The 15,366-nt window shown below is 53.9% G+C and overlaps 1 protein-coding gene across 13 annotated transcripts in view; it reads right to left on the reverse strand.

Moving 5' to 3' along the window:
* Window positions 1-9,357: 9,357 nt before the first annotated feature.
* Window positions 9,358-15,366, reverse strand: part of PFKFB4 (6-phosphofructo-2-kinase/fructose-2,6-biphosphatase 4) — a 40,871-nt gene continuing 34,862 nt past the window's right edge. For 6 of the 13 annotated variants that reach the window (XM_089919258.1, XM_089919255.1, XM_089919254.1 and 3 more), the window contains 3 exons: window positions 14,769-14,898; window positions 14,601-14,663; window positions 9,358-13,719 (listed from right to left, as the gene is read on the reverse strand). In XM_089919258.1, the coding sequence (XP_089775384.1) occupies window positions 13,442-13,719; window positions 14,601-14,663; window positions 14,769-14,898 (471 nt within the window). In that variant the 3' untranslated portion in view covers window positions 9,358-13,441. Of the gene's footprint in view, window positions 13,720-14,600; window positions 14,899-15,366 lie in introns of all 13 variants that reach the window. The other 7 variants (XM_022573250.3, XM_089919259.1, XM_022573248.3 and 4 more) reach the window with 4 other exon arrangements.

Here is a 15,366-nt window from a genome sequence, read left to right on the forward strand (position 1 = left end):
GACGCCCCTCCCAGCCTCGGGGCTAGGCACGGTCCGGTGTCGGCTCCTCGGTACCGGCTCTCAGACACAGGCGACCACCGAAGTTGACTTCGACTCTCGGGGCCCTGTCCGCCCACAACCCCAGTCCCCACCCTGGGGCCCGGAGGGGGTCTCTGAGGGGATCTGCTTCCTAGCACTTGAGTGCCTGTTGGGTCCTGCTGGCAGGCGGGACACAGCCCCTCCCCGCTCCTGGGGTTCCTCACTTGCCCCGGGCATCCTCACTCCCCGGGAGGTACCCGAGGACCAAGTGGGGTGGCTGGGGGACAGCGCCCAGAGCAGACCTCCGCACACAGTAGGCCCCTAACAGACGCTGGTTCCCTTCTGAAAGCCTAGTTTGGAGGCTTCGGGGACCCCATCTCTGAAGACACTCTATCACCCTGCCTCCTGCCACGACACCCACGACACCCCTACCCCCGTGGTCACTCTACCCTGAGTTCAGGCAGGCTCACTCCTGCCTCAGGGCAAGTCTGGCTCCCATGGCCTGGTCTGAGGGAAAGGAACTGGCAGTTTCCAGACACACATTAAACCATCACCTGGCTCAGGATTGGGCCAGCAGGATTGGGCCATCCTTGTCTGCTGCCAGAGCAGGGTTCTCACAAGGCACCCTGAGATGCGGCCAGGCCTCCACTGCCCCCTCACTGTGGGTCAGGGCATAAGGGAGCAGGACCCTATGGGGACTTCCCTGGACAGACCCCTCCCCCATATCCTCTGCTGTAGCTCCTCTCAGAAGTACCTAATCAGAAGTATCTGATGCACATTTCCTGAGTTGTTTTATAGATGCTAAAACTACCAACAAATGGAGGAAATTAACTACTTGATGATCATGAGCACCTAGCCCCAGGATTGATAATGTTAACACCTGTGACATGGCCCTGTTACTTCACCATCAACCAATCAGAGAATTGTGCACATGCTGATCACATACCCTGTGACTCCCCTCCTTCACCTGGCCTTTAAAAACACTTTGTCGAAACCCATGGGGAGTTGGGGCGTTTTTTTTTAAGTTTTTTAAAAAAATATTTATTTATTTTTGGCTGCATTGTATCTTAGTTGTGGCACACAGGCTTAGTTGCTCTGTGGCATGTGGGATCTTAGTTCCCCGATCAGGGATTGAACCCATGTCCCCTGTATTGGAGGGCAGATTCTTAACCATTGGACCACCAGGGAAGTCCCACTTGGGGTGTTTTGAGCACTAGCTGCCCTGGACTCCTTGCTTGGTGCCCTGCAATAAACACTGCACTTTCCTTCACCACAGTCAGTAGACTGGCTTTACTGCACTCAAGTCAGCAGACCCAAGTTTGGTTCTCAGTAACGAGTCCCCGCAGAGTCAGGGATGGGGAGATGGACTACTGTCTTAGTCCCTTGGGGCAGCTATAACAAAACATCATAGATTCAGTTATAAATGACAAACATTTGTTTCTCTCAGTTCTGTAGATTGGGAATTCCAAAATCAAGGTATCAGCTCATCTGTGTCCATTTAGAGCCTACTTCCTACCTAGTTCACAGATGACTTCTTTTCCCTGTGTTCTCAGGTGGCAGAAGAGGCAAAGGAGCTCACTGGGGCCTCTTTTATGAGTGCACCAATCCCATTCATGAGGGCTCCACCCTCATGGTCTAGTCACTTCCCCAAGGCACCAACTCCAAATACCATCACCTTGGGAGTCAGCAGTTGAACATGTGAATCTGGAGGGACACAAATATCCAGTCTATGGCAAGCATTCTTTTTTTGCCCAGGGTTTCTGACCTGCTGCCCACTCTGCACCTGCCACAGTTAAACTCATTACACTTAAGGCAGAAAACATGAAGTATCACACTAACCAGGCCCCTGAGCCAGTGTGTACATCCGGCATGCCACCACGTTTCTCACCTGAGGGCGGGGGCTTCACGTAACAAGGAGTGAGGCCCAAGGAGACAACTCGGGATGTCCTCAGTGCAGTTTCCCAGACCTAGGAGGCTAGGGTCCTCCTCTGGGCCTGGGTCCTCCATGGTCCCCCTCACCACTGGCCAGAGGGACTCAAGACTCAGCATGCTGTGCTGGGCACACTGTGGGGGCAGAGGGGTGACTGCCCCCAGGCAGGATGAGGGGCCCTCCCTGACACAGCCCAGCCTCATCCCAACCGGCTGCCTCTGCCCCCTCAGCTCCACAGTCTGAAGCTGAACACCGCCCAGGTCCCCCTTCCCCACGCACAGTGGCCACCACACACTCCCCTCCATGTCCACCTCGCCAGCCACCTTCTGAGGCCTGTTCCACACCATGGGTGCCCCGCCTTCCGCCTCCCACAGACTTGGTTTCGTTTCATAACTCAGTCCCTGCCCCCAGTCAGACTCCTAAGAGTTGTCCTTTTTTTTCTTCTAATTTTTACTGGGGGACTTCCCTGGCTGTCCAATGGTTAAGACTCCATGCTTCCACTGCAGGGGGTGCGGGTTCAATCCCTGGTCAGGGAACTAGGCTGCCGCATGCCACGTGGCCTAAATAAATAAATAAATTTGTATTGGAGTATAGTTGATTTACAAATGTTGTTTTAGTTTCAGGTGTACAGCAAAGTGAATCAGTTATACATATATCCACTTTTTTTTAGATTCTTTTCCCATATAGGCCATTACAGCTAAGAGTTGTCCTTTCTCACCTCCCATCACCTGCCTTTGGCCTCTCATCCCCATCTAGGGGCTTCGCTCCTGGCCTAGTCCTCCCTGACTTTTTCAGTATTGGGTTCCCTCATGCCCCCTCATCTTCCCACACCTCAAAGACACCTGTGTTAAACCTTCATGGTTGAGCATAGTGGTGGCTCCAGGACCCACCCAGAGCTGTGCATGTGCAGGAGGGGGTGAGGCCAGGAAAACCCAGCGGCTTGGAAGTCACAGCCATACATCCAGCATGCATGTGCCCATGTGTGTGTTCCGGGGGAGGGGGGGGAGGGGGGGGCAGAAACAGGCAGGGGTCCTTGTGAACAAGGCCTGTGAACTGGCAACTGTCACTTCCACAGGTTGCCTGAGGAAATCTGCTTCTCCCGGACAGAAACCAATCTCCCTGTGCCAAACTTCGGGGTCTCAACAAGACTAAGGAGTCCCACGTCCATTTAAGGACCCAGACCAGCTGGACTAGCTCAGCAAAACAATGCCAGGCCACAGGCGAGGGGCCGGCAGCTGGGGACCTTTGTGCTTGGCTCCACCCCCTCAGACAACCTTTCTTATCAGCCCCCGCCCCACCCCCTTTCATTCCAGTAGGTGCCCTCCCCTCCTGCTTGAGGCAGACCCTACCTTAAATTCTGCCCCTTCCCCATCTGGCCTACCTGAAAGGCTCACACTTTATCTCAGGGCACAGCCCCCTGTGCCTCTTGTCGTCCTGTCCCAGGCCGGTGGCACCTCAGGCCCTCCCCTATGTCCTCACCCTCTCCCTCTGTACTTCTCCCTCACACTGCGTGCTGATGTCCTGGACCATCTGTTTGTCACCTTCCTTACCTCCCACCCACACCTCTCCTCTGGCCCTCCCCACTGCTCACATGCTCACCACCCACCAGCATCCCAAGGCACAGCGGACCCTGCCCTGTCCTCCCTCCCAGCCCTTTTGGCCTCCAAGAGTCTGCGCCCATCCACCACCATACTTGCCCTGAGGACTCCCAGAACTCCATCTCCAAAGACCTCCTCGGCTTCCACGGGCAACTCACTGTCCCCAAACCTCTGTCCCCATCTCTGCCTGGTCACCCAGGCATGCTGCCCAACTCTCTCCACGCTCTGCCACTTTCACCTCCAGAACATTCGTTTACCCACCACTGACCCAGCTCTGAACTCACCTGCTCCCCCCAATGCTTCCTGTGTGGATCTCCCTAGAGTACAAATCAGTCACACACCCTCGCTCTAAACCCTGCAATGGCTCCCTGTATCTCTTAAGACAAAGTCCTGATTTCAGTCCCATAGCACTGAATGGGGCTCCTTGTGCTTCCTTGCTCTCAGCACGCACCACGTGAATTCCGCCACCCTTTCTGGCTCCCAACTTAAACACCTCCTCCTCCAGGAAGCCTCTCAAGATGCCAAGTCTGGGTTAGGGCTCCCCTCAGTGTTCCCACAGCCCTTGTGAACCCCCAGCCCAGCACCAAACCTTGGGTTATGTGGGTGTCTTCTGCTACTTTGCGGGCTAAGTGAGGCTGGGACTATGTTTTCTGTATCCAACACAGGGCCATGCACACAGCAGGTGCTAGATAATAACTGGAAAAGGAAATAAAGGATCTCCTTTAGCCCATTGACCACTTTCCCCTGAGCACCAGCCCGGAAACCACTCCCCCTGGGGGATGGGCTGCCTCAGCCTCCCCAGTCCCCTCTGTGGGTTCCACCCCACCCCCCACTCCCACTGCCCTAGCACGCATTATGCTGGACTATAGCTGTCTGTGCATCTACCTCCCTACCAACCACATCAACCTTAGTGCTGATGCCCATAGTAGATGCCTGTCCAGGCCCATCTTCTACTTTTCCCTCCACATCCATCCCCTATCCCACTCTGTCCTGGGGTTCCCTCTTTCTCTTTCTCCCTTCTCGTAGTCAGTCGTCAGGCTTAGTCAACAGAAGGCAGTTAAGTTGCAGGAGATCCGTCAGAGGGTGGGAGGAGAGTGCATGAATGGCACTGTTCCTTCCCTATTCCTTCCCCAAAGCTCCTGTGGGCCTTCAGACACACCACATCCCACCGCCAACACCACCCGCTCCACCTTCACAGCCACAGCTCGCCAGTCCCTCCATTCAGGGCCATAATGCTGAGAAATTATCTTGAGAGCCCCAGGGAGTGACTGATTTAAGAGATCCCTCTGGTAGACAGATTACAGTAGAAACTGAACAGGAGTGGGGGTCGGGGGTTGGGTCCCACCAGGTTCCACTAACCCTTCCCCTCCTGGGCCTTGACCCTGTGGGTTGTGGACAGGGAATGTTGCCTGACTTTCCTGTAAACAAAGAATGTTGCCCGCTATCCCAGTTCTACAAGAATCAAGCCATTAGCTACTGCAGCAGCCCACGGATGGTGCACCTGAGGGGAATTCAGGATGGAGAAAAACAGGAAGCGTTCTGTGCTTTGGATACTGACCCTAGATAGTTAAGATGCATATCAAAGGAATAATTTCAATGAACCCAGGTCCTTGCATGTTCCCATACATAGAAAAACATTAACTTGTCTGTTCTTTGTGATTAGTAATCTTGGTGTTCAACTACATATTTTTGTTTTTGTAGATCCTGGCTCCTCCCTTATCTCTTCAGAGCAATTCCTCAGAGCTTTCTGAGAGGCTGTCTTCTGGGCTTTAGTCCTCAGTAAGGTCCCACACAACTTTTAGGTTGTGCATTTTTCTTCAGTTCACAAGGCCTAGGGAAGGAAAGTGCTCCCAATGTTAGCCCCAGGTGCTGACACCCGAATTCACCCACGGCCCTTTTATTGGACTCTCCTCAAATACGCACAGTGTTAATAATGACTCTTTTCTGGGACTTCCCTGGTGGCTCAGTGGCCAAGACTGCGCTCCCAGTGCAGGGGTCCCAGGTTCGATTCCTGGTCAGGGAACTAGATCCCACATGCATGCCTCAGCTAAGAGTTCGCATGCCACAACTAAGGAGCCAGTGAGCCGCAACTAAGGAGCCCACCTGCCGCAACTAAGACCCAGTGCAACCAAATAAATAAGTAAATATTTTTTTAAAAGACTATTTTCTGCTGGGACCTTTATGTGGCAGTCAAGCTGCATATGGGAACTCTGCATGGGGCCAAAGCAATACCCAATGATGCTCAGAAAGCCCAGTGTCCCACGGTGTGGGTGGCAGGGTGTGGGTGACATCAGCCCAGGACTGACCCACAGGGCCAGGAGTGTGAGAGCTAAGTAGAGCACAGCTCTCCTGCCATTCCTCTTCACCAGCACCTGGGCTCCCTTCCTCCATTTCAGAAGGCAGAAATGCCAGACATCCACTTCCCAGCTTCCTTTGCCCAAGGCCCAGCCAATCAGATGTACCCTCCTTGGAATCAGATGTACCTTCCCTAGAGTCAGACATACCTTCCCTGGAGTGTGCCTAGTGGGCTGGTGACCAGAGCCTCTGCAGTGGTGGGGGTCACAGCAGCCGGGTAGCAGCATGCAGTGTCTGCCAAAGCAGAACTGTGACTTGGGCATGGCCTCTTTGTCTTGTCCTCCTGTGCCCTTGGTGGTTCTGGGAGCTACACAAGTTCATTTTCATAAATTCCATTTCTGATTATGTTGGGCAGAGTCAGTTTCCTCCAACTGATAAAGTTGTCAGCAGGTGACCAGGGAAATGGGGGTGCATCCGGAGTGGACGTTTGCCTGGTTGGAGTTAAAGGCAGTGGAAATCCAGCCAGGATGAAGGGAAAGCCTTTGGCAACGCCAGCAGGCTGAGGAGACAGAGCTAGTACAGCCATCACTGGTGGTGTGGTACAGATCTTCCACGACTTAACGATGGGGTTACTGATAAATCCCCTGTAAGCTGAAAGTATCGTAAGTTGAAAATGTATTTAATACATCCAGGACATTGGTCGCCTCCTCAGTGAGGACTTCATACAACCCTGAACCACGCCCTCGGCTCTGTCCCAGCACCCTCTAATACACTACTTACCTCTTTACTGTGTCTTCCACCACTAGAATGTCAGCTCTGTGAGGGAGGGAGTTTGCCCCTGTGCTTACTGCTATATTCCTCCTGCTTAGCACATGGTAGGCACTTAATGTGTTGTTAATGAATTAAGTGAAATGAAGATGCATATGAAAGAATTAGAGGAATCAGATTGCAACCAACCTCCAGCCCTTCTCCACCTCCCTTGCCCACTGAAGCAAGGTGTCCTCCCATAAAACCTCGTGAGGGAGTTACTTTGCAAGGGGAGTCAACTCTTCTAATGCCCCTCCTCCCCAACTCCTTAAACTAGAGATGGATACCAGCATGTCTGGAGACCTTATTACAAAGTCAGACCCAGAGGGGATGGCTTATGTATCAAAAGAATTTAAGACTTTGGTATTTTACATTAGCTAAAATATACACACTATGTGGTGGTGGTGGGGAGACTGAGGCCCTAGACCATGGAGATAAGAACATCAGCTTAGTTAGGTTGGACTTCATCAATGCAGGTGAGCTTGCCAGGAACTTTGGATTCAATGTGCAGGCTTAAGCTACTGGGGGTTGTTCTGCCTGTCTGTTTGGTTGGCTGAAATGAAAACTGGGTCTCACTAAATGCAATTGAGATGCCAAATGCTCCCTGGTGTAATGTAGAGGAAAGAACCCAAGGCCTCAGGAAGATTCACTCATTCATTCAAAACAAATGTTGGACTGAATTTATCAGGGACAACTCACCTTCTCCCTGAGTCCCTGGAGACGACCCAAAACATAGTCCTTCACCAAGGCCCTAGGAAGTTCATCGCTGAGAAGTTTCCATTTGTCAGGGCTGCTGTAACAAAGTACCACACCCTGAGCGGCTCAAACAACAGAAACTTACTGTCTCATAGTTCTGGAGGCTGGAAGCCAGGATGTCAGCAGGATCCATGCTGTCTCTGAAGTTGCTGGGGAATTTTGGATTAGGGGCACACCCTACTCCAGTATGACTTCATCTTAATTTATGACACCTGCAACCACCCTATTTCTACACAAGGTCACATTATGAGGTACCGGGGGTTAGGTCTTCAATGTATTAATTTGGGGGACACAATTTGACCCATAAGTACCATAGTCACAGCTGTCCATGAGTCAGAGATTCTGGTTGGAGACACTATAGTTGAAATGCCTCCTTGATTTCAATGCAGATACCAGGATCTTTGGCAGGATCACCAGGCCCCTAATACAAAAACTGATGGGGAGGCCAGCAGAGCCCTACTGGATGTGTATGACAAAAGAACTAGAGGGCTGACCACCAGAGACCTGACTGCAGAGGATAGGATCTCTCACCAATTTTCCAGATAAGATCAGTTCACAAACCCAGGGGCCCTTGACGGAAGTGGGGTGGGTGCCCTTTAAGGTGGGCCCTGTGAAGACAGCCCAGCTTCATGCTGGTACTTTCCCCACAACCCTTCCCAAAGAGACCTGTGGCCATTAGCCAGGGTTTGACAGGTACCACTTCTGGTCTACCCCATTTTCCACTTTTAATAGAACAGTTTTTGTTTAAACAACAATGTGCCCAGTCCCGGGGGATGAATAATGATTGGTCTAAACCAAACATGGCAACTCGCCTTTACAGGTGATAATTATATTTTATTAATATATAATATACAACCATATTATAAATATAATTCAAATGTTGCTGAAACCTATGTCTTTGTAACAATATTTCATTCTATCCAAATATCCTCTGATCCTACCTGATGGCCACTGTTTCCTAGCAACCCAAAATGCTACAAAATTCTTCAGCCTAACCATATATAATCGCTCTTTCTAGGTTGTGGTAGAACAGTGAACCTGAAGAAAAATTCTGATAGTGTTATATTTCATTCCTTCTGTTGTTGCTTTGCTGTTGAAATCTTCAAAACCTTCTTCAGAAAGTGCAAGGAAGCCTCTAAGGAAGTCAGGTATCCACTCCAGGAACTCTGCCCGGAGACAGGGTGGGGACCATTCAGCGGTCCCCCAACCTCACCTACCAGGAAGACAGTCGTAGCTGATACTACTCTGAGCCTGGGGATGAAGCCCAAGGGGTTCCTGTCATCCACTGTGACACAGCCACCCTCTGCCCTGACACACTAGGAAAGGCAAATGCCAGCAATGTTATGTCCATGGACGAAGACCCCTGCAACACCCCAGCCCCACGGCAGAAGGTGTAGAAAAGTCCAACAAAATTCTGAGGCATGGGGAGGAGGAGGGATAAATTAGAAGCTTCAGATTAACATATACATACTACTATATATAAAATAGATGACAAGGACCTACTGTATAGCACAGGGAACTCTACTCAATATTCTGTGATCACCTATATGGGAAAAGAATCTGAAAAAGAATGAATACATGTATACGTATAACTGAATCACTATGCTGTACACCTGAAACTAACACAACATTGTAAATCAACTATACTCCAATAGGACACGGGTTCGAGCCCTGGTCTGGGAAGATCCCACACGCCGTGGAGCAACTAAGTCCATGCACCACAACTACTGAGGTTGTGCTCTAGAGCCCATGAGCCACAACTACTGAGCCCGCGAGCCACAACTACTGAGCCCACGTGCCACAACTACTGAAGCCCGTGCGCCTAGAGCCCGTGATCTGCACCAAGAGAAGCCACGGCAATGAGAAGCCCACACACCACAAGGAAAAGTAGCCCCCGCTCACCACAACTAGAGAAAGCCTGCGCATAGCAACAAAGACCCAACACAGCCAAAATTAAAAATAAATAAATAAATAAGTTTATTTAAAAAAAAACAACTATACTTCAATAAAATTTTTTTTTAAATGCAAAAGGAAAAAAAAATTCTGAGGCATAGGAAAGGGTGTCTCTTGTCACCACCTTCCCCACGCCAGAAGTAACAAAGAACACCAGAGAATCAGCCAGCACGCTCCACCCACAGCCTTATGCAGGCCCTCCATCCTCGACCCAGCCTCTGGTTCCCCTCTCCAGGGATGCCAGTATTTGGGACCCACATTTCCAGGGACCCCAGATCCCCCCCATGTCTGTTTCTGTCTCAGTGGTGAGGGCCCAGCAACCTTGGTCAGCCCAGAGAAAACCCGGGCCCTGCCCAGGGCTCACTCCAGGGCAAGACAGTTTCCGCTCCAGGGATGGGTAGTCATGGGGGTGGGAGCTGGACCAAGGGTCCATACAGACCTGTTGGGAGGGAGCACAGCACAGGGGTTTGCAGAGCCGCTGGAAAGAACCTCACCAGTGGCGAGCTGGCCACACAACACCTTAGATTGTTCTTTTTTAAAAAAGTATTTATTGCAAAGAATGTTGGACACAGTGTGATATGTGGCTGAGATCCAACAACATCCATTCCAGGGCGAGCAGGAAACATGTCTGCAACAGGAGCACATCAACCGTCCCGGCTACAACCGGGCAGCCAGCCAGGTGGATGGCTGCCCATGCAGAGCTGGCTCCGGGTGAGCCCTGCTGGGATCCCAGACTTCCCTCTGCCCCATCCCAGTCCTTGTGACACATCTCCAGTAGCTCCTGGCTGCCCTCTGGACAGAGAGAAAAGGCCTCGCTGGTCTCACCTCAGCTAGCCTGAGGTCTTGGAGAGGTGGTGACATCTAGATGTACGTGCCGCTGACCAAAGGGACCTGCTATGGCCAACAACTGAGCATGACCAAAAGTCATCAATACTCTGGCGGACATGGAAGCAAAGGCTGCAGTCCCCACATCCCAAAGGCAGTAGCGTGGTCCTCTGGCCCTGGGTCTAAGGGGCCTGGGGCTCTGACAGGAGATAAGTCCAGAAGGAGGGTACTGCCACGGCTCTGTCCTGGATCTCTCTCCACCCATGTCTGTCCGTAACTGCTGTGGCACTCGAGGCCGAGAGATCATCAGCCTGGGCCAGGGACACAGGATCCTGGGGCCTGACTTCACCAAGGACCACCACCTGTGGACAGCAGCGCATCCAACTACAAATCCACACGCTTCCTCACCCAGCCTCACAACTTCCTGGCCAGCCTGTTCTCCCAGCTACAAAATGGAGCCGGAACCCGCGGCCCAGCACAACTCCCTGGGCCCAAAAGAACTCAGGGGCGTGACAGATGGCAGGCTTCCCGAGGTCGTTTTCATCAGGCTCCTGTGTACAAGAATCAGAAGCTGGGAAATTCCTGCCCTGGCCGGAGGCTGCCTCCAGCTCTGGGCTTTCCCGTGCTTAGTTCCGTGGGTAGAGGTCAACAAACGCCAGGACAGGCTTTGCAGGACCATGCAAGCTTTTCCGAATCCTTCACAGCAAATGCAGGTCCCTGCCACCAGTGTACACTCTTGTGTGGACACAGGCAGCAGCGGGCAAGGTAGCCCAGTGGCATGGCTGGGAGAGGAAGATGGGAGGGCAGCCTCTCCCTCGAGCACTGGGAAGGGCGACTCATACAACTGTCCCGTCTTCACGTCTTTCTTTACGTGTTGCACCATGAGAGCAGTTGGAGAGGGGTGGCCTTGGCTGCCAGCTCCCACGAGTATTCCAGTGTAGGCATAATTGGGAAGGGGTAATCGCAAACACCCCGCTCCCTGCATGTTTCTGTGCATTCCCATGTGCTGAAGTGAACACACTGCTTTCCTGAGCATCCACAAATGCAGACGCACGGACTCAAGGGTCTGGCCAGTGGAGGTGGCTGCCTTGGCGGAAGCTCTTCAGTTCCTGGCGAGGCAGGATGGGGATGGCTCTTTCCCGCTTACTGAGGCAGCAGCAGCTCATGAACACCTTGCCTCTGGCTCAGGAAGTGGCCAAAGAGAGGGCAGCAGAGCCCTGGCAGGGGTCCCCAGGTCTACCCAGGCAGCTCGGCCTCAGTGGGTGGAAACATCACAGCAAGTGCTTTCCGTTTCACATTTTTGGGTTTCACACTTCACAAAGCCCACCAGGCCGGTGAGAAAGAACAGAAGGATCAGGGGCTGGGAAACCTCTCACCGGCCCGGTGCAGACGCAGTCAGGCCAAGTGGTTTATAGCAGCAGGTTGGGCACCGCATACAACCCTGACACTGTCAACAAGGAAACAGGTGGGCTGGGACTGGGATTCTGGGTGCCACCAGCCATGCATGGCTTTGAGGGTGTTCCTGTGTGGTGACTGTCACACAGACCAGAGGGCCTGGAATGACCTCGTCCACAGAGATCAACACCTGCCCGGGGGTTGCAGTGGACGACACACGGTCACTGGTGAGCAGGGACCGTGACAAGGGCTTCCTCCGGAGGCCGAGAGATGTCTACATTCTGCACAAAATTAAACACACAGAACACTGACCATTTGCCAAGGACAGACAGTCACCACTACCTGCTTCGCTCATCGCTATAGCCGCTGGACTCACATTCTCAGCCCGAGGAGCCCCGGCCACAGGACTTAGACCCCGACCTTTCCTAAGAGCCAGGGGTCAAGAGCTTCTTGACACGTGGTGGGTGACAAACACCAGAACAAAGGTGGGGGATGGAGGACACCTCCGGTTCCTGCTTGCTCCTTGCAGGCAGGTCAGGCATTACCCAGAGTGAGGCCATCCCCGCCTCCTGCCTCAGGTCTGGGTCAGGTGGGGAGAAACAGCTGGCTGGGAAGGGGACCAGCTCCTGAGGGTGCCCTCCTCCCGGCTATGTCAGTGTGTCGGTGGACAGGTGTCAGATATGGCCCCAGCTGCCTGTGGACACCTCCTGTTTCTGAGAGCTGGGGCACCAGGCCCCTTGCACCTCCCGAACAGCACCCCTCCCCTGCCTCAGCTGCAGAGCCCAGTTCTGTCCACAGCCGGCTGAGTTCAGGGCATCTCAGGCCTAAGGGATGGGGGTCAGAGACTCCCCTCAACTCTGTAAGACTATGTGATCCTATGTGATCCCTGATCTTGGTGGCCCAATGGAGCAGGTCACCAATGACCTGGGCCACAGCCCAGATCTTCAGGGAGGGAATCATGTCCCCTATGGCCACACTCCTGAGTTCACAGGGCTGGCCACTGGAATTGTAGGGGCAGGTGCAATTCTCACTGGGGGCAGGCTTCCCAAGGGCCCCTTTCTCACCACAACCTGTCCCCAAGGATGGGCCAGGACCTGGAGATCCTGCCCACCTTAAAAGGAACCATCCCAGAACCTGTGGCCAACAGAAGTTTGCCTCTCAGAAGTGCCTACCCAGAGGCAGGCAGGGTGCCTGCCAACTACCCCATGGCCATGTTGGCTCCTGCAAATGGACCGGGGCGCCAGCCCCTGATGCTTGCTGGGTCCAGGGGCCTCTTTCACCATCACCCCATCAGTGCTGGGGGCCCAACACCTTCTGGGCTTTCCTCAGTACGAGGGGCCTGTTGGGACATCTTCCCCTGAGACCTGTGTGTGCCAGACTGGGCCTTCATCGGACTCTCAGGGCAAACAGGGAAGAGGTTTACACAACGACTGGTTCTGGTGAGGGGAAGCAGCCTTAGGAAATAGGAGGACACATCCACACACCTCAGCCTGTGGGGCCCAAGGCCTGCACCCTGGGCAGGGACCCAAGGCCCAGCACGTCCCACTGTGGGTGGCAGCAGGCATGACTAAGGTCCCAGGAGCCTTCCTGGTGCAACAGACTCTGGGAATGGGGCCCAGAGGGGCGGTCCTGCTCTTGGCCTTAGTGGGAGAGGAAACCAACATGGCAGAAGGATCCCACACGGGCATGAAGTGCTTCTGGGCAACACTTCAAGGAGCTTCTATCATTAACGCTGGGGGAACACAGAACAGAGACGTGTCCTTCTGCAGGAAGGTCTCTACGCAGCACCGAGACACCCTCAGCCTCTGCATGGCCCTTTCCACAACAAAGCAGGACATTTTTCATTTTTACTTTTTAAAGGTGCTCAAGTTGGACAGGTGCTCATGAGGCCTGGGCTGGTGGGACATGGAAGCGCCTGCCCCCTGTAGGCCTCTAGCCTCTGTTCTGGCCACAGCGTCACCCTGACAGAGAACTCAAGCTCACTCAGTAGATGCCCCAGCTGGGCCTGGCCCTGGTGGTTGCTGTGTCTGGACCCCCAGGAACGTGCCCACCACCCCAGCAGTGACCCGGCTGCTACCTGAGGCCTGTCTCGGTGCGTGTTCACGGCCGCCACATTCAGGAATATGGACTCCACTTTACAACCTGCCAAAGGGAAGATGCAAATCCATTCCCCCTCCTGAAAGGCAGCAGAGCCACAGGGGTAGAAGCTTCTCCCAGGAGGAGGCTTTCGGTGCTGTGGGGCTGAGCATACGCCTCAGCCTCACTCCAGTCTTCCCACCTTGGGCAGCTCCGGAGGCCCCGTGAGGAAGCACTAGGCAGCGTGTCAGGCCCGAGCCTCTGGGCCACTGCCCAGCGCAGGCTCGCCAAGGAGCCCGGGCACCAGGCAGAGCCACAGTGAGGATGAGCAGCCCACCTCGGGGGCTGAGGGCGGTCTGAGAAGCAACAAGCCTAGCTCAGTGAGGGGTCACTACACTGAGCAGACCCTCACCCAGCCCTGTCTCACACACGAGGCGGGATCACCATGGTGCCAGGCGCTCAGTGCAAAGGGGGACGAGGCGATTAACATGCACTGGGATGACTTCAGCTGCCACTGAGCTATACAGTTATTGTCCCGAGGGCACAACCATGTGAGAGTGCCTCGTCCAGTGTTGAAGGGGAGGAGTCGGGACCCAGGAGGTTAGGAAGTTGCGTGAGGCCTCTGCTGGCAGAGCCCAAGGCAGAGGCACATATTTTCAGGTCCAGGTCCTGGGGGCCGTGGGGCTTTCTGGGGGATTTTGGAGAAACCAGTAGAAAAGCCCCTCATGTGGGTGGGTGATGGTTAAGGAAGGATCATTGGGGAGGCTTCCTGTGGCCACAGGAATTAAAACAAAAAGAATTTTAAAGCAAATTGGGAAAGGTGGTGGGGTGGAAGGAGGAGGAATGAGCCTCTAATGAAATTTTCAAGGGAGGGGTTTGCAGAAAACCACAGAACCCTGCAGACAGCCAGTCTGGCAACCAGGTAAGCATGCGGGAAGCTTCTTTACCATAAGCCACGGGGGTCAGCTTCAGGACCGTGTGCAGCGGACACTTGAGGTAAGGCAGCTGTTCTGTGGACACAGGCGGAGAGGGTTGGCACCAGGGATGCCCAGGTGACAGTCCCCTTCGATCTCTCTCACACACACATCCCACCTCCCCAGGGGCAGCGTCCGCACCTGCTGCCTTGTCAAGGAAGTAGGCCAGGAGGCAGCGCATCACAGCCTGGTGGCAGATGACCAGCACGTTCTCTTGCCGCTCCAGCTCCATGATGACAGGCTCAAGTCGCTGGACCAGGTCCTCATAGGACTGCAAGGGCAAGTGGGAAGCGTCCTCAACCCAGCTCTGGGGGTAGGGATGGAGACCTTCTGGGTGGTGGGCTACCTTCTCCTGAACTCCTCACCATTCTGGGAGGTTGGTGAGGACTGGCAGTCTGACAAAGGGATCACCTCCCCTATCCCAGGGCCAGGTCCCAGTAGGACCAAGAGGGCAGGGCTGGGGCTTAGGTTGCATCCAAGGGGCCGCCTCCATGCCCATCCTGGGCCCTTTGCTGAACCCTCAGCTGCTGGAATTCACATGCTGGCAACTGATGACAGGTGGAGAAGACACGGCTCCCTTCCTACCCACCACACGTGGAGTACACAGAACGAGGCTTATAGGGAGGGGAAGCAAAAACCTCCCAAACTTCCCAGCGTGCAAACTGTCACAATGCCTGAGCTCCCAGGAAGGATCCTCACAGTCGGCCTGCCCTGTACCTCCCCTGGGTGCCGTGAGGGA

The sequence above is a fragment of the Delphinapterus leucas genome, chromosome 10 (genome assembly GCF_059928025.1).
Source record: "Delphinapterus leucas isolate spDelLeu-1000000601 "Yukka" chromosome 10, BTC_Dleu_Yukka2, whole genome shotgun sequence".
In the NCBI taxonomy this organism is placed as follows: Eukaryota; Metazoa; Chordata; class Mammalia; order Artiodactyla; family Monodontidae; genus Delphinapterus; species Delphinapterus leucas.